Here is a 19,744-nt window from a genome sequence, read left to right as displayed (position 1 = left end):
GTATCTTTAATTCTTTCTAGATCCTGTGAAGTATAAACTGGAGTAGGAATAGAGTCTTCAAGTTGGGGAGACTTAAAGACTTAGGAACATAAACCTTAGGGGGTTTGTGTTGGAGTTTAGGAATTAGAGTTAGTTCCTAGGATTGTAAGAGTTGTAATCTGAATTCATAACTTGAAGTGGGGTCGACGATCTAGTTGGTTGTTGGCATCTAGGAATTAGAGTTTATAATTCCTTAGGTTACATAAGTTTATTATCTTTTGTTGAGGCTCAGAGTTTAATGAAATGGAGTTAAATCCTACTGAGGTGTAGGTCGTGGTTTTTACCCTTTATGAGCTGGGGTTTTCCGCAATAAAATATTATGTCATTATTTTATTTGCTTTACATAACGTAATTGATGTAATTTGCAAAGGAACATATATAATATACATGTTCCTAAGGCAAATCTGGGGATCAGTATTCCAACAATTGGTATCAGAGCGGGTTATCTTTGTAGAGTCTAATAACTCAAGATAAGATCACTATGAATTCTACACCTCCTCTTGGACACGATGAAGGTCAACACATCAATATACCACCACTATTCAATGGACATTACTATGCATGGTGAAAGGCGAGAATGGGGGATTTTCTACAAGCCCATGACTATGACTTATGGATGAGAGTTACAAATGGTCCTCTTATTCCTATGATGAAGGGAAAGTCATTCCAAAGCCCAAGGCTCAATATGAAGAAGCGGATTATAGAATGCTCGCAAAGAATGTTAAAGCTAAGTGCATCCGTGTATGTGGACTTGGACCTGACGAGTTCAATCGCATCTCTAGTTGTACTACAGCGAAACAAGTTTGGGACACAATAGTCAATGCACATGAAAGAACTCCCCAAATAAGAAAATTTAGAATTGCAAGAATATCCATTGAATACGAAGCATTTAAGATGGATAGTGGTGAATCACTTCAAGATATGATTACTAGATTCACTACTATTGTGAATGAACTGGTGTATTTGGGAAAAATATATACTACTGAGGAACAAGTTGATAAAGTGTTGAGGATTCTACCTAGGTCGTGGGAGATCAAGGTCACTGCAATTAGAGAAGCAAAGGATTTGACAACCATGAGCTTGGATGAACTTGTAGGAAATCTAACGACTTACGAGATGAATGTTGATAACACAAAAACGAGTAAAAGAAGCAAAGATATGATTTTTACTTTCAAGGCAACTGAGAGTGATGAATCTGATCTGGATGATGAGGACATAACCGTGATCAACAAAAACCTCAGAAAGTTCCTCAAGAAAGGTGGAAACTTTGAGAAAAAATTGCCTCGGAACAAAGAAAAAGAATCTGGCATTGCTATGTATGCTGCTTGGGGAACATGTTCAAACAACTCAATTAAAAATGATACAAAAGATGTTGCTTTGATGGCCATGGAGGACTCTGAATCAGACATTGATAAAAGAGAGGTAAATCTTCTTGACCTTAAAAATAAACTAAAATGTTTTTCAAAGAAAAAATTATCTTCCCTTATTCTAACTCTCATAGATAATTTTCAAAAGTTGAATGAAAATAAAGATCAGTTATTGACTTCCTTGACTAGTTTAAAATTTGAATATATTGATCTTGAAAAGATTAATTATGATCTTAAGAAAGAAAATCAATTCCTAAAGGAACAGGTACAACAACTTGATTCATGCACTTTGGCTCTCAAATCTGAAATTTTGAAACAAAGTGTTACTTGGAATGGGAAAGAAAAAAATTAGTGGTGACCAAATCAGATGTGACCAAGATCTAAAGAGGTTAAAAGATGAACTATTTTCTGAAAGGGAAAAATCTAGAAGAATAAATCTTGACCTGGCTAGAACTAAGTATGAGCTTGAGAGGACAAACAAATGGACCCTGTCCTCAATGATTGTGACTCATCTCAGTAATAGAACACATAACACTGAAGCTGGAATAGGTTTTGTTAAAGAAGTCCCTAAGAAAACCTCTTATTTGTGCACACATTGTGGTAGTTTTGGTCACTCAAGGGGTACCTGCCCAATAGTTATAACTCACATGAATAAAAACTTCAAAGCTGTCAATAGAAAAATCAACCATGTTAAAAGAAAGGAATCATGTCAAAGGAATAGATTGGGGCAAAAGAAAAAATTTAAAAATATTTTACCAATATGGATCAATAGAGATCTTGTTCATCCTTTTTATCAATATAAAAGACCCAAGCTAGTCTGGGTTCCTAAATCTAACCTTTGAATTTGCAAGAAAAGTGAGAGGAAGCAAGCAACATTCTATATGAACACCTGTTGCTCGAGACACATGATTGAAACTAGAAGAAATTCCTCTCACCTGCATAAGGAAAGGATGGAATGGTAGTTTTTGTGGTGAAAATTCTTTTTGGTCAAATCAAAGAGGTTGGAAAAGCAGGCAAGACTAAAGAAACACTTTTAAAGGAACATGTTGGAACTTGGGGATGATTAAAATCACATGAGTATCCCTCAGTACCTAATGAACATTGCGCATATTGCCTTCTAATCATGAATTTTATGCTCAGTGTTGTACATTTAGTTGTATGTCTCTATACCACTTTTAAAGCCAAGCCACTCATGCACTATAACATTGTATTTGCATCTATCACAGGAGAGATGCTTAGTAAAGTTGGAGCAAAAATTCAGCATTTTCCAGAGATCTAAGGTGTGTGCACTACAATTATTCATAATTAAATATAAAATCAATGCACATGTACATCTTCCTTCCACTTGTCCCAAAAGATATATTATGTCCTCAATACTACTATACAAGCATTTTCTTAAAAAGCCTATTTAAAGCCTTATCCTAGTGTGTCTCTACAACTCACACCCTTCTCTTCCATAAACTTCTTAACCAAGAAATCCTCTTTTTCTAAAATTGTGGAATAAAGTGTTCTTCAAGAAACATGTCTATGCTTGATTAATTACAATTTATGTTTCTTAATGACATTCTTGGAGATTCTAAGTGTGATGGTCTATCTGATGTTTTGGTTAAGATGACTTCGGTGGACGACACCTCTACTTTGGTTCCTTATAAAATATAGGTTGTGGTGTAGAAAGTAGGTTGTGTTGTATCTTAGGGGGAATCTGTATTGGTTGTGTCTAAAATTACTTAGGAAGTTCTGGAGGATGTATCTTGTGAGGGGGAATATTTTGGGCACCCTATAGTTCAACAAAGTTCAGTTGTTAGGCTCAACTTGGGTGCATCTAGTGAGGGGGAATCAATGGGAGACCCCTCTGTCGAACCTAGTTCTTCTATTGGGATCCATATAAACTGAGATTTAGGGTTGATGTAAAAAATTATTATTGTCGGTGTTTCATCTGATAGTACCACGTCTAGGGAATAGGTTGGAAGAACATGTTCCTCTACAAATGATGTTGAAGAAATTTTTTCTCTTACTGACTCTAATTAAATTATAGATGAGGAGATTATGGCTAAAGAAAAAAATGCAAAGATAAATCTCAATAAAAACGACCAAAGAAGCAGGTCAAGAAATATGTTCCTCCTAAGATTATGTTAAGTCAAAGCTGGTCAATCCAACTATCAGTAGTAAATAAAATGATTATGGATTACCTTCCTCTGATTCTCTTGGATAAGAAGAACTCTTGATGTTCGTACATTTAGAGTTGTGAACTTTGGGAAGCAGACAATGCTCTTAGGCAAGGTGATTACTGATTTTTGGGGTTAGAGATGAGTGAACTATTGTTTCCCTGGAGGGCACAGGATTGATTGAACCAGTTCCTTAAAGGTGATACAAAAAAAAACTGAAATTAAAGTCATATGTGTCCCTCACCAGAATGTCAAGGACTAGCTACATATGAACTATGATCTTGGACATGTATGTCTGCTAAAGAAAATAAACCACAAAGCTCAAGGTTGATCTTGAATAGACCAAGGCTACCCTTGTAATTGAGAAGACTACTAATTTTATTAATCCAAAAGATGTTTTTTGTGCTTCTGAAAAAGGACTTTTATTTACCCTCTCTTGCCCGATCTTTTGATATTGCCTAGCCACTTTAGCCTTTGACCTTCCAAATTTTCCCTCATCACAAGTGCTTGATTCTATCTTTAATTTTGATTACATTTGTGGTGTATATGCTTTTTGATTAATGCTAATGTTGGGTTTAAGTTTCAGGTTCATGTCTATCTCCTATGTTTGTGTAAATGCTTTAGTAAAGCTAACTGAGTTCTTGATTTTTAAGTGTTTGTGTAGGTGATTGCCTTAGTGGCCATGAATATCAAATTTGTTTCTCTTAGTGTGGTGTATGCCTTCACGGTGTTTTATGGTGTCAAAGGGGGAAGTGCATGCTTGTGTAATAGTTATAACCCAATTGGTCTAACTTGATCCTCTAATGTGTTTGCTTTGTGGGTTGTGCTTTAAGAAACCGACATAACACAAATTGATCTATTCATTCAAGAAGCAATGGTTTGTCATCATCAAAAGGGGGGAACTGAAGTGATCTCAGAACTGAAGATAATTTGTGATTTAGCAGTCTTAAACTCAGAGGAAAGTCCAGCTAAAAAACTCATGATTATCATCATTTGTTCCCTCTAAGATTGATGCAGCTTGATATCACTAATGAATGGCAGAAGCACATTTAGCTCTTCATAGGTTTTCTTGAACTCCATGAAGTAATGTAGCGAGTGACTTAGCATCCTTCTCAGAACAATAGAAAGCTACAAATATCATAAATCTGAAATAAATTACCTTTGCCAGAATATAAATACTCAAAATAATCCATTAATTCCTTCATAAACTCACAGTGATTAACAAAACCAACTACTTCATTATCAATAGAGTTTATGGTTTGCAAGATAGTCTAGCATCATCTATAAGCCAAACCTTTTTAGCATCATATCTTGGAAAAGATGGACATCTTTATCAACACTACGCAGTAGACCTTGATTTTTCTACTCCACTAAAAATAATTATACTCATTCAGTTTAGAATCTATAACATTGGATAATGCTAGAACAATTCCAGTCATGATAGATTTTTCCTTGGACATTTTAACTAATGTTTAACCAAGAAATTAATTACGAAGAGCAAAGGATCAAGAAACGGTCACCAAACTGTCGATAAAAGCAATTAATCGAAACCAGAACTGAACCAAGTTGTCAGAGAAGCAAAGACAAAAACAAAGGTGGACATAGATTTAAAACCATAAAACAATCTGGAATGTGTTGGAACTGATGAGACAATGCTGGGACAACAAGTACAGATATACTCTGCCAAACCCAAGAAGCCAAAGCCTTTTCCCAAGATTCTGGGAAAAGTTTCAAATTTTTTGAACCAAAACCTTGAGCTCTAGTGACTCTGATACCATATAATTTAACAGAAGTTTTTGTTTCTTTATATCAGGCATTATATGTATATATACACTAGCAAGTAGCTCTACCAAAGGTAAGAAAATATCCTACAGATCTCTCATATGATTCTTACAGATCTCTATGATTCATCTTGCTATATAAGATAATATAATATTTACAATATTCTATTGCATAAACTAAAAGTTACTTTAGTTCTGCATAAATGGAAATATGTATTCATGTGGATTGTTACTTGACATCTTTTTTGAAATGAAATACAGAGTGCATACTATATACAATCAACTATTCAAATGAAGTGTGTCTTTGATACATACATGGAGATAGTTTATGTAGAAAGAAAAAAAAACTAATAATGGAAGTGTGACTTTGACCATTACTTTATTTTTTTGAAAATAGATGTCCAATTTTACCGTCAATAGTTATTAATAAACTGGACCTTCACCAATAAGATGAAACAAAATTTCAAGTAATCAACCAATTGAACTATTAAGATTTATTCTCTTAAATCCATATTAAGTGAATTGTTAGAATTTTTTTTTTTTTTGTAGTTCAAAATAAGTGATTTTTTCAAAGTTCAGGATAATTGTTAGTAGGGTTTTTGTTTCCATATTTATCCTTTCTTTTAATGATGTTATTAACTACTTTACATTTTTTAAGAGAATAGTTTAGAAATAATAATAAAAAAATAGTTTTTAATAGTTGTCCTTAAATATTTTTGTTTAAGAGAAGAATTATATCCTAACAATTCACTTAATTATGTATAGACTAGAGGAAGTACCATTCATTTCACCAATACATTTGTCAAAATATTGAATTAATTATATTCAAAGAATGATACAATAGAATTACTCTTTTAATTATTGCTCGTTAAGGAATGTGACAGGTGTGTACCAACTCACACATGAAGCGAGTATAAAAGCTTTTGAATACTAAAAAAAAAAACTAATAACATCCTTCATATTTCACAAGGTTTTAGGGTTTTGATTTTTCTTTTTCCTTGATTTTGAATTTTAAATTTTTCATGTTCGTCTAGGATTAAAAGGAGAACGAGTTTAGTCAAGTCCTTAATCTCTCAGGTATGTTCTCAAATTCAATCAGAGCTTTCTCTTAATTGATATACTTGTCCTCAATATATATGATAATTATTTATACTTAAAAAATAATGTTTTTTTCTTGAAGTAGGTAAATATACTCATTTGTGTTAGAAGCCTTTTATCTTCTTTTTTACTCCATGTAAATTTCATTTTCTCCTTGATTGTATCAATGGTATTAGAGTCATCCATCACCCATCGTTCCATGGAGGCGCCTGACCACCTAACTCGAAAAGGACTACCTGGGAAAAAGCTACCTGAAAGCTAGCCGTCGAGGCTCTCCCACCTTAATTGTAGCTTTTGGGTTGTGGTTAAATGATTTTAGAGTTTTAAAATTTATTTCTATATATATATATATATATATGGTCCAACTTTTCATTTTCTTTGTAGAATAAAATGTAACTGGAATGTATCAAGTGTCGGTTGCTATTTATAAACATGTAATCTGGAGTTGGCAGATGCAATTACAGCATTGGCTGATAGAGATTTAGAATATAAATTTTGAGATAAATACTAGAATGTACACCTAAGATTTTAATATATGATCTAAAACAAATTTTGAACCCCATTGTCCACTACACTGGTATCTTCCCTTATGCCAAGGGGATTCAACAATTTACACATAACTAAAAAGATTAGGTTTGTCATAATTGAACAATATAATTTTTCAGTGAAGGGGATCCAATTAACTACATTGACAGTAACTAGTTCTGCCACTAAATAAAAGTGCAAACTCTAACTGCCTATTCTAAATGGAACTGTCTCCTATAAATAGAAAGTGTAATTAAATATATAGTTGAACTGATTGTTGTCTTCTAAAATTAGGGGTGAAGTAAATTCAAAACATAGTATCAATGGGGAAACCGATAAAGTGTTGTATGAATTCAAATGTTTATGTCAATCATGTTGCATTATACACAAGCATTCTACTGGTCAGGTTGCCAATACTTGTTGTTCTTACAATATATTTATTACAGCCAAAAACAGTTTGCTTTCTGATGTGGACTTTTGACGTTTCCTTTTTATTTTTCCATGGTTTTAGACTGTCATTGGTATCAACAGAGTTAGAGATTTCCATCTAAATGTCAGGCAAGGAGGAGGTTGGGGAGAGTCTAGCACTTGTTGTATATAATGGGAGTGCATCTAGAATCAATGAAACTGGGCTTCAACTTTATCCAGTTTCTGAGTATGACTCTGGTGGAGGTTTACCATATGCGCCTGTGGATTGGCCAAATGTTGGTGATAAGTGGGGCTGGAGGACAGGGAAAAGAGCTACAAATTCAGGCACCTTCAAAGATAGATATTTGTATCTTCCGGAGCGTTTTCAGGCACCGAAAGATGGAAAGAAAAATGCTTTCCGAAGTAAGACTTCAATTAAAAAGTTTGTCCAATCTGAGTATCCTAGTATGGATATCGACCAATTCTTTGCCTCATTCAATTGGATGATTCCTTCAAAGCAGTCGCCAAACTCAAAAGGTTAGCTTCCACAAGCTCTTTGGTATATAGTATGTAGAGATTTATTCAGTTGTTTGCATCAATTAAAAGAAACAACACTTAACACATGGCTCACTGTGTATACTAAATTTCCAAATAAATTTAATGCACTTGGAACAATAGTTGTGTGTAAGGACAAATTCTAAATCACCTGTCTCACCCCTTGGCCTTTACATATGTATCCTTGTCCATGGACTTTTGTAACATCCGGCAATTTGAAATGAATATGAAGAAGCTTGAATTTGGAAATAGTNTTTTTCCATTAATTATTCAAGAGAATAATGGATGTAGCTCATTATCTAACAACTCTACCTACAGGTAGTATATATATATGTTGGTTAAGCTTTGAGGTTACTCATTTTACTTTAGAAATTATTAGGGAAGTCATTGACATCCATTTTTTTGTCGAATTATGTATTATAAGAATCAAAATATATAAAAGTAAACACAAATGTGTTGTTCGTACAGAAAATATTTGGAATGGTTGTTGTATTTTGGAGAATGTCTACCTGTTTTTATAATGTTTAATTATTCACAATAGAAAAATACCCAATGTAATCCAACAAAATGGGATTTGAAGAGGGTAAAGTGTGCATTGACCTTACTCCTACCTAGGTAGAGAGGCTATCTATGATAGACCCTTAGCTCGAGAAAAACAGTCAAAAGTAGTATAGAAAAAGAAATAACATAAATGAAAAAGTTATAGCAAGATAATATAGACAATCTTACAAATCAACCTGAACAAAAGTCAAAACAAGGTAAAACAATAATTGAACTACAAAACGAAATGAATAATAACCAAGCTCAAAGGTGGAAGAAGAGAAATAGTGGGATTTTTGAAGATATATCCAATTTCATTCACAAGGTTAAATGGAATTGCATTGTATCTCTATTGATGAGGAAATATTGTAGATTAACTAGCACACAATCACAAACAAAGAAAAATAGAGAAGTAGAATAACATAAAGATTTAATGAAGTTAGGTTAGGCCTAATCCTACCAACAAAAGCAAAGAGAGTTTTCCACTATGAAAGAAAAGAAGAAGCTTACAATACTTTTATATCATAGTGATGAGATAAGAAAATAGTGATGGAATAAATTTTGTGTATCTTGTTTGGTTGTCATGTTTGGAATAACTTATCCCACCATTTAGATCATAGTGATGGGATAAGTAATCCCATATACCTGGTGGGATAACTTATCCTAGGATAACTAATCCTGGGATACTTGTTCCCAACCAAATGACCACTTATAAGCCCTTAGGACTACATTGTGTATCATGTCTGAGAATCCCCAACTATATCCCCTATATATAAATCCCAAGTGGCCCCAAACCTATATGTAAAATGTTTTCCCAATCCTATAAGAAAAATAATTTTCTTTTCCAAATCTATTAGGACAAAGGGTCTCCTAACTAAACAAATAGGAATTATAGTTTCCTAAAATAAATAAGAGAATAATTCAAGACATAATTAACAAATCTTCCCTTTGGCTTGAATTCCTTTCATCATTGAAATAACACATATTTGTCTTGCTCCCAACCCTCCAAAGGGCTTACTGAGTACAAGTCACACCAATCAAGTCTAGGCAATGCCTAAAATTATTGGTCCGGATTGTCTTGGTCATCATATCTCCTGTATTACTATGTCTAGACACTTGCTTTACATCAACAACCCCTTTAGATACAACATCTCAGATAATACGATGTTTGACTATTTTTTATCCCCTTGGCAATGAACCAAGCTTCCATGTTTGATTCTTCTAAAGAGACTTAATATTTTCACCCATAGCACCAACCCATCGATCTACTTTTGAACTAGAAATAGCTTCTTTATAGCTATTAGGCCCATGCACGCCAATGGTCTCTGCAACTGAAAAAGCAAATTCTATAAAATTTACATATCTAAAAAGGTTTTCAGTAACCACGTTTGCAAATCTTTTTCTATGGTTGACACTCTTTTTTTCCTTCCTGCTGCAATGCTATATGATTGTTATTGTATAGGTGCATCATCATTATCATATTGATTAATTTCTTGCACATCCTCTACTTTTGAACTATTTGGCCGAGCTAGTAGAGATTCAACTTCTAGCTGAATACGGTAACTAACACCGTGATCTGTTTCTGCTATTGCCTTTTCCTTCTAACTGTCTATTGAGGCATATTAATTGAATGTCACATCCCTGCTAATAATTAACCCCGGAGTCTTTTCTTCTGTGCACTAAAATCTGTAACCTTTCACTCCGGTTGCATACCCTAGAAATATACACTTCTTTGAACTCGGCTCAAGTTTTCCATCCCTTACATGAGCATAAGCAGGACACCCAAATACTCTTAAATTTGAATAATCAATAGGCCAACCGGACCTAACTTCAAAGGGAGTTTTAAACTCAAAGGTTGTAGAGGGAGATCTATTGACCAAATAACAAGATGTATTGATGACTTCAGCCCAAAAATCCTTGATAACACATAAAAGCACACGTCATACTCTATCACAAAGTATTCTGTTCATATGTACTACAACACCATTTTGTTGTGGTTTTCCAATAAAAGTGTGGTGTCTCACTATGCCTTCTCTGTTGCATAAGTTATTGAACTCTAAGTTGCAAAATTCCAATTTCGAAGACGTTTAACTTTTCTTTCGATTTTCCTCTCAACCATCGTCTTCCATTTAACAAATGTTGAAAATGCCTCATCTTTTGTTTTCAAGAAATACACCCATACCATTCTTGAGTAATCATCAATCAAAGTCATAAAGTACCTTTCACCACTTTTGGAGGGAATTATGTTTGGACCCCACAAGTCCGAATGTATATAATCTAACTTGTCTTTGTCTTGTGTAAAGCCTTCTTGCTGAACTTCACCCTTATTTGCTTACCAAACACACAATGCTCATAAAAATTTAAAGCTTGATTTATGTAATCATCCAACAAATTCTGCTTGTTCAACGACAATCCCTTGTCACTCATATGTCCAAGTCGCAAGTGCCACAATTGAGATTGATTCAGATCACTCTTCCCAGAAGGTACAATTGCTTCCCTTTCAACTTTACTGGCTTGTAGATAACACAGTCTAGAATGAAGCTTACCCTTCATGAGTACCATGGGGCCTTTAATACTGTAAGTGTTCCATTCTCTGAGTGAAACTTATACCCTTGATCATCCAATATTGAAAGAGAAATGAAATTCCTCTTCATTAAAGGAAAATGCCAAAATTCAATATTCTAATAATGCCATCGAACATTCTCAAGTTGATGTTACCAATCCCCTCTTCCTCTAATGAATTATCATCACCAAGGTGTCAGCACCACTCATCTGTACGTAAGTTGCAAACTAATTTTTGTATGGGCACATGTGAAAAGTTGCACCAGAACTAAGAACCCAAGAATTTTGCCTATGATCAGAACTCACAGCAAAAACTTCCCCTACAAAATCAATGTCATCATAATTATTACCATTGTCAACAATATTTGTTGAGTAATCAACTTTTGCTTCCCTGTTTTCTCCTTTAGTCTAGGAAAGTCTCTTTTTTAATGACCCTGCTCCCCGCACTCATAGTAGTTCTGCTTTCTGTCTCTAGACTTCGATCTGGTGTTAAACCTTTTTCTATTAAAATTTGTATGTTGTGTTCTTCACCATCAGTTCTGCTATTTGGAAAGTTCTTCCTCAACTACTTAGATTTTAGTGCATTACTAACATCATCAACTAAGATATTGTCTTTCCCATATAACAATGTATCAAAAAAAGTATCATAAGACGGTGGTAAAGAACATAACACGATTAAGTTCTGATCCTCACTTTCAAGTTTGATATCTACATTCTTCAAGTCCATTATAATTGAATTAAACTCATCCAGGTGAGTTTTGACCCATGTACCTTCATTCATACGGAGATTGTATAACCTTTTTTTCAAGTAGAGGTGGTTTGTCAGCGATTATTTAGAGTACAGAACTTCTAATTTCTTCCATGTTGTTGCTGCAGATTTCTCTTTAGCAATTTCCTTTAGAACGCTACTTTTAACGCTCAGGAATATCACACTCAAAGCCTTTTCCTTCAAGTCTGCCTGTTCTGTTTCTTTCAACACTTTTGGAAAATCCTCCTCAAATGTCTTTCACAATCCTTGTAACACCAAAGGCAATCTCATTCTAATCTTCCATAGACTGAAACTAGACCTCCCCCCCCCCCCCCCCCCCCCCCCCCCACCAATCAAATTTCTCTATTTCATACTTTATTGAAGATGATGGAGACATCTTAACCCTTGATTATGTCTAGAAACCTTAACCAAGCTCCAATACCAATTGCTGCAGAAATATCATGAATTAACTAGCACACAATCACAAACAATGAAAAAATAGAGAAGAAGAATAACACAAGGATTTAATGAGGTTCCGCTAGGCCTACTCCTCCCCACAAAAGCAAAGAGAGTTTTTCACTACGAAAGAAAAAAAGAAGAAGCTTACAATACTTGGGAATCTCTTAGGACTACATTGTGTATCATGTACCATATCATAGAATCCCAACTATATCCCCTATATATATATATATATATATATATCCCAAGTAGCGCCAAACCTATAAGGATAAGGTTTTTCCAATCCTATAAGAATAATATTTTCCTTTTCCAAATCTATTAGGACAAAGGGTCTTCTAAACCAATAGGAATTATAGTTTCCTAGAATACACAAGGGAATAATTCAAGACATAATTAACATCTATATTTTTGGTGTAAAGACATAGGATTAGAGGATTCAAATCAACTTTTATAGTTCTTAGGATCCGTGTAAGTATTAGAGAAAATGATCAAAATGGTTCTTCATGTATAGGAGTTGAATTATTTTAGTCCTTAATATATACCATTTGATTGAAATAGTCCTTAATATATGTAAAATGAGTATCATTTTGATCCTGAGCCTTAAATTTGATTATTCTCGGATAAAACTATCATCCCTCCCCAAACTTAATTATCTCTCTCTTCTCCCAGTACTAGTATGCTCTGCATCCCTTTCCATTTCTCTTTTTAACTGAATCCTCTTCCTAAAATTTTTTTTTCATTATTTCATTTTTTAACTTTCTTCTCTTTTGTGTTAATTAATCCCAAATATTGATAAATTTTACATTCATATTAGTTTTTTGCTATTTTTTCACTGTCAACTCTTCATCGATCTTCTTTTAGAAAAATTGATGGTACTTAATTATTTGAGTTGTTTGTTCAATTTTCTGTTAATGATATGAATGACTATATTTTAGTTGAATTCAAAAAAAATATTTAGAAAGAGTTATTCCTTCGAGGACGATACACAAAATAAAATTTGAAATATAATGTTACATAGCAGTAGCATATCCATGCTTATGGATGATTTACACACATAAAAAATTCTCTATTATTTTATTACTATAAATTTATAATCTCTTTTGGGTGAATTGAATGATTTTTGGATTGGATTAGCTAGTGGGTTAATTTAACGAAAAATGAAATCAATAGGTGTGCTTTTTCTTTTTGCCCCTTCACTGAGTCTGGTGTATTTTCCAGTTTTCCCAAAAGCAAGAAATTACTTAAACAAAGAAGAAGAAAAAATTAGGTTGCAAAAGTTAAGTGTAAGCTTGAATAGGCATCAATATATATGCGATGGACTAAGATCCTCTTATTCAGAAAGAATATGCAGTAAAGAACCAGAGAGGAGTGGGCAAGGAGAGAAGAGAGATGAGTTTGGGGGGGAGACGTTAGTTTTTAACGGAGAATAGTTAATTTTAAGGACCATTTTGATCATTTTCTCTAAGTATTACACTTTTTGTTCTTTTCTGACTTTCTAAAAGGTCCCCGACATATCGTTAATGTTGAAGTATACATTGTTGCCAATTCTCAAAAATATTACCAAACTCAAAGACAAAAAACTACAAGGATAATACAACGACTAATAATATAGAGAAATAAGTGAGGAAACACTTAACTATCTAAATTACCTTCTACCCAAATTTGTGACCTCCATAACCCCTATCTAAGGTCATGTCCTCGGTAAGATTAAGTTGCGACAAATCATGTCTAATCACATCTCCTTAATGTTTCATTCGCCTACCCCTACTCGATCTCTTGAAACCATTCATAGCCAACCTCTCACACTTCAGCACTAAATCATATGTGCATCTTCTCTGTATGTGTCGGAACCATCACAACCTCGTGTAATGACCCTGCAGGTCATTTTTTAAAACCTTTTGTCACTACCCAGGGGTACCCCCAAGATGTAACTTGGCGTATAAAACCCTGAAGGACTCCATACAAGCCACTTATCATATCATAACATAAAGTAATAAAGCAATAAAGAGCAAAACAACGTTTAAGTCCAAAACAGTTTTATAGAAAAAGCGGTAGTCTAACTAATGTCTCAACATAGTAATATATTACAATCGAATGAGAGTGGGCCTAGCCCATATATCATACTCAAAAAAGAAAATACGAAGGAGAAACTAGAATAAGGAAAGTCCGTCCTCAAACCATGAGGACTCACCAAGCTCAGAAAGAATCAAAGACCAAGCTCTAGCCACTAAAATAGGAACCCTGCCTGACGGACCCTACATTTGAGAAAAATGCAGGTAAGAGTATGCATTAGTACAAAAATGCACCAAGTATGATAGCTATGCATAAGGTAGAACCATGAACTTCTAGCTTAAATGGATTCATTAGCTAATCATCCTATGAGGGCACATAGTTTATGGGATAAGGAGATTGTTACTAGAAACCCGGCCTCTACTAACGGGAGAGCTTCCATCTCATGAGACTTCTCCTAGAAACCCAGCCTCTACTAACGGGAGAGCTTCTATATCAATGTCAATATCCACACGGTGCTAAGCATAATTCCCATGGAATATTATTTTCTTACTTATTCTCATTATCCATGGAAAGACATGTCATCTTGTCAATTCAAGCTAGTTAATTAGGATAGCTCTTATACATTGATTTGATTAGGTGAGAATAGCCTTTCAACCTAAGAATCCTTTCTATGTGAGAAAACCTTTCACATCATGGTTGCAAGTGTTTTATGAGAGTAACCTTTCAACAACACAACAACAACAACATTGGCACTTCACTCTCAAAGCACCCTTACAACATTTACATAGTTTCCATAAGATCATGCATAAACTCACACTATGCCCTTTCAAGGTTCAAAGTTTGTTTTCAATCACCAAATCTAAAATTCAAACATTAGATAGGGATTTTTATCATAAATTCATGTAATTCTATTACTTCATACTTTAGATCATAAAACTCCTCTTTCATAATCAACAACCCATATTTTGAGATCACAATTTGGAAAACATAGGGGTTTGCATGGGTTCAAAGGTGAAACATCATAAAAACATTCTAAATCATCAATTCATGCATATTTAAACATAATCAAATCATTAAGATCAATAATCAAAAGAACCCATGGTGATTGAAGAAAACCCTAGCTAATTGGGGAATTCTACCATTTGAAATAGGGGAATTTGGGGACTTTGTGAATGAAAGAGATACATGGATGAAAACTACCATACCTCAAGTCCAATTGCTTATCTTCAATGGAGAACTTGGATCCTTAGCTTGAAACCCTAGGTGAAATCTTCTTCTTCAAGTTTTAGAGAGAGAATATTTGGGAGGAGTTGGTTTTTCTTTTGGGAATTTGGAAGATTGACTGAAATGGGGTGAATTTGGGGGTAAAAAGACTTATATAGGGGTTCTAAATATAGGCAAAATGACATAGTATAGGAACTAATTAATTAGGAAAAGACTGAACTGCCCCTGAGTTAACTGTCAACTTTGACCGACCTACCAACCGAAGAACCCAGTCGACGAACCGTGGATGGACCTACGGTCCATCCTGGTGAACCATGGTTGATGGTCAGAGACTTTTGTCTTGACCTACGGTTCCTGGACCACGGGTCGTGGACCCACCTACGGTCCGTAGGTCCAACCGTGATCCATGCCTGGACAATTCCTAAGGCACCCATCCATGGACCCACCTACACTCCCTGGCCCACACCAGGGGTAGTGGCTGGCCCGAGTGGATGACACCTAGGAGTTTTGAAATCTGTTAAGCTTTCCTCTTTCGGATACGGGGTGTTACACTTTTGGAAAAATTATCATTTTGCCCCTCTCGATAGTTTTCCCAAGTCATGCTTTTTAGTTTATGAAGTTGGTTTTAAAATTGGATTGGAAAGTTGAGACTTTTGGAAGTTTTAGAGGTTTGGACACCTCAAGTTGTTAAAAGTGGTTTTTGACAACAATCGAAACTACGAGTATCGAAAGGGTCTTTAGTTTGTTCCATCAGCTCCAGAATGCGGAATTTGGTCTAGAAGTGTAGGTTTTTTCAATTATGGAGTCCTTTTCGTGGATTTGAGCCCTTGAGTTGGAAGTTTAAGTATAATTAGGCCAAGAGTTGACTTTGGTCAACATTCTGAGTTTGAACGCTAGGATTGGAATTCTGATGACACCGCTGGATTCGGGGGATGATTTTAGTCCTACGTGAGGTCTTGGTTGAGTTTTCAGAGGTTTCGAGGGCAGTTTAATGTTTATGAGTAAAAGTTAGTTTATTGCGACTTAAACGGATAATGGGTCACAGAGACTTCGTATCTGTGTTCCGACGTTCCGTTGAGTCTGGAACGTCGAGTTTGGTTGGGTAGCATATATGGTTTGTGTGTGTAAAATTCCAAACGAATCCCGAGGGTTCATTAGGTGATTTTGGTGAGTCTTGGTGTTTGCTGATGTGTTGTATTTGATGCATGTTAAGTAATCTTTGCGATCGCAAGGCTCTTGGTCGCTGCCACATTGGTATGTGGTCTTGTGCTTCACGATCGCATGGAGGATATATATTGCAATATCAATAGCATCTTGAGCATCGTGATCGCGTAGCCTTGTGTCGCAATTGCGATGGTCAATTAATGAGTTGACCAACATTACTCATCGCAATTGTGAGGTATCGGGTCGCGATTGCGAAGGGTAAAAGTGACTTGGATAGATTCTTCTTTCCAAAATCGGGGATTCATCCTCATTTCACTACTTTTGAGCTTTGGAAGCTCGGTAAAGGAAATTCTAAAGGGGCTTTTCGAGATTCTTCAATTGGGTAACGATTTTTAACTCCCCATCTTTATTACCCCCTGTTTACTTCAAGATTTTATAACCCCATCAGTAGAGGCTATTTAATTCCTAATTTTGAAGTCAAACTTTTTGAGTTTTCTCAAGAATTTGGATTTTTAAGAAAATGGTTATTTGAGCTTGGTTTCCTATTCATTACAAGTATCTAGTCAGTCCACACAAATTTATATTTTTTTTCTCCCCTTTTGGTGGATCTTTTTATTTTTGAAGTGAATTTTGTCCATGATTATACAATCTGTGCACGTAGTCAGGGACGGAGCTTCGTTGAAAAATTACTCCATATAGATAGGGAAAATGATTTTTTTTGCATATCGTAAGTTGTTGAATCTGCTTGGCATAATTGAAATCCTGGCTCCGTCACTGCTGGTAGTTTACTAACCTTATGCCAATTTTTTTTCATTATTTAGATATTGGTTTTGACTCAGATACGAATGAGAGGACTACATCTTCAGGGACAAAAATGCAGCCTTTACAGTCTGATTCTCCTTTCGGAGCCATTATTTGTAAGGCTGGTAACCGAATCTGTAGCAGTTTAACAGCAGAAAATCCTTTGACGGGCACCAGATTTTGTGATCTCTGTTGCAGTGAACCTGGTTTTTGCGGAGACTGCTGTTGTATACTTTGCCGTAAGCTTATCACTTTGGACTATGATGGGTACAGTTACATCCGATGTGAGGCTACAGTAGTTGATGGCCACATATGTGGACATGTTTCCCATCTAGAGTGTGCTCTACGAGGTTACATGGCTGGGACAGTCGGGGGAAGCATCAATTTGGATGCAGAGTATCTCTGTCGATATTGTGATTCAAGGACGGATTTGGTTCCACATGCTTTGAAGCTTTTAAACATTTGCACATCTGTTGCTTCTTATGCTGACATCGAAAAGATTTTGAATGTTGGCATTTGTATTTTGCGTGGCTCACAAAAAAGTAGTGCAAAAGAGTTGTTGCATTGTATTGAATCAATCAATGCAAAGGTATAGCTAATTGATTAATGGTACTTTGTTTCCTATGATGCTATCCTTTTTCCAGTTTTGAGGTTTACAGTTACTAGAATGACCAATTTGATAATCATATCAGCTTATGAAAGGAGTCAGCATTCAAGATGCATTCAAAAAGGAAATCTGTGTGGATAGCACTGGTAACTTCTCTGCCTTGTCATAGTCGTGTTTGTGTTGACCTATCACTTTGACTTGAATATCTGTATTTGAGCAAGATATTTATGTGCAAATGTGTTTATTTTGTTTTAAGTATTGTCTATTTCATGATACAAATATATACATCTGCGCATTGTAAGTTTTGTCTATTTCAGTGCTTCCTGTTGTCAACAAATACCAAAAACACTTGGTGCAAACTAAACTGCAATATGACCAGAAAATAAAATTGGAGAGCCTTGGAAAGAATATGAAAGAGGAATTATTTATTGCACAACCAGTGCATCAGTTAAATGCTATCCAACTGCTCCTTGGTCCTAACTAGATGAAGGAAATGAATAGCTTCCTTATTAAGAGTTTGGAACTTTGGTATAATCAGCATAAAGAGAAAGGAATGGATCACTCAAGGATCTCTTGTAGGGTGCTGTTTTGGTCAATTGCAGCAATAACATCTCCTGGCGTAAAGAGTTCTGCCTAGCCCCTACAGCATAGAATTGAATGTCACATCCATGATCTGTCTCACCACATTAGTATGTGAAACCAAAGAGGATGGTGTGGGGTGAGGAGGTGAATCGAAATTATTTTCGAATGTTAGTCAAGTTTTAATTGGTCGACTGTTGATTTCTTCAAGTCGACTACCCTAGAGTTTAGACAATTAGATAAAACAACATATTATATAAGGCATAAAGAGATAAAAGACACAGTTGACACAAATTTTTATACTAGTTCAGATCACCAATGTGGTGCCTAATCCAGTCCCTTCGGGTTACAAGGTTTCCTTAGAGTTTGAGTGTTTATGGTTAGACAGATTGCCTGTTGTGGACTCCTTGACCTGAAATATTCCAATTTACTTGTTGGCCACATCCTCTAGTCTTATAGTTTTCTAATCTCTCAGTTTCTTTTCTTTTCACTAGTAAACTATATTGAATACACTGATAAAAGAGTGTCTAGGGTTTTTGCTCAAGGGAAGTCGCACAACCTTCTTTCTATAAAACAGAAAAGTAGTCGAAAGATAATCTTATTCATTCGGTACCCAAACTTTAAATACGACAGATTAAGAACAACCTACAGCTAAACTTAAGGAAGCCAACTACTACCTGAACTCCTAAACAATAGGGGGAGTCTTATATTGATACTCTAAAATAGTATTAATTACGGTAACTAATAATTACAGTAACTAATGCTTAATACACCCGCTCAAGTTAGACGTAGTGCAACAATGCCTAACTTGGAACAACACTGTTCAAAGGCTGGTTTTGGCAAGGGCTTTTGTAAATCATGAATGTATCGGCAAGTTGATCACAAGCGTGAGTGTGTGTGTGACAAAAACCTGGTGTGCTTGAACTTGGTTCCTAACATTACAGAAGTCCACAGCAATATGTTTCATACAGCTATGAAACACTAGATTATGACAGAGATAAGTGACGCCAACATTGTCACAAAAGATTGTGGGTGTATTTGGAATGGTGATACACAATTAATTGAGCCAGTTGCGCACCCATATGAGTTTGACAAGCGCATTTGCAACT

The 19,744-nt window shown here is 35.1% G+C and overlaps 1 protein-coding gene across 1 annotated transcript; it reads left to right on the top strand.

Annotated features, from left to right (window-relative positions):
• The first annotated feature begins 7,526 nt into the window (after positions 1–7,526).
• LOC125873556 (uncharacterized) lies at positions 7,527–18,540 on the top strand. The gene is made up of 4 exons (XM_049554464.1): positions 7,527–7,920; positions 17,470–18,038; positions 18,142–18,202; positions 18,374–18,540. The coding sequence occupies exons 1-4, from the start codon at positions 7,527–7,529 to the stop codon at positions 18,538–18,540; spliced, it is 1,191 nt and encodes a 396-aa protein (XP_049410421.1).
• The last annotated feature ends 1,204 nt before the right edge of the window (positions 18,541–19,744 follow it).

Source organism: Solanum stenotomum, chromosome 8, assembly GCF_019186545.1.
Source record: "Solanum stenotomum isolate F172 chromosome 8, ASM1918654v1, whole genome shotgun sequence".
NCBI lineage: Eukaryota > Viridiplantae > Streptophyta > Magnoliopsida > Solanales > Solanaceae > Solanum > Solanum stenotomum.
Note: the sequence above shows the minus strand (reverse complement) of the source record. Positions and strands in the feature narration are given on the sequence as shown.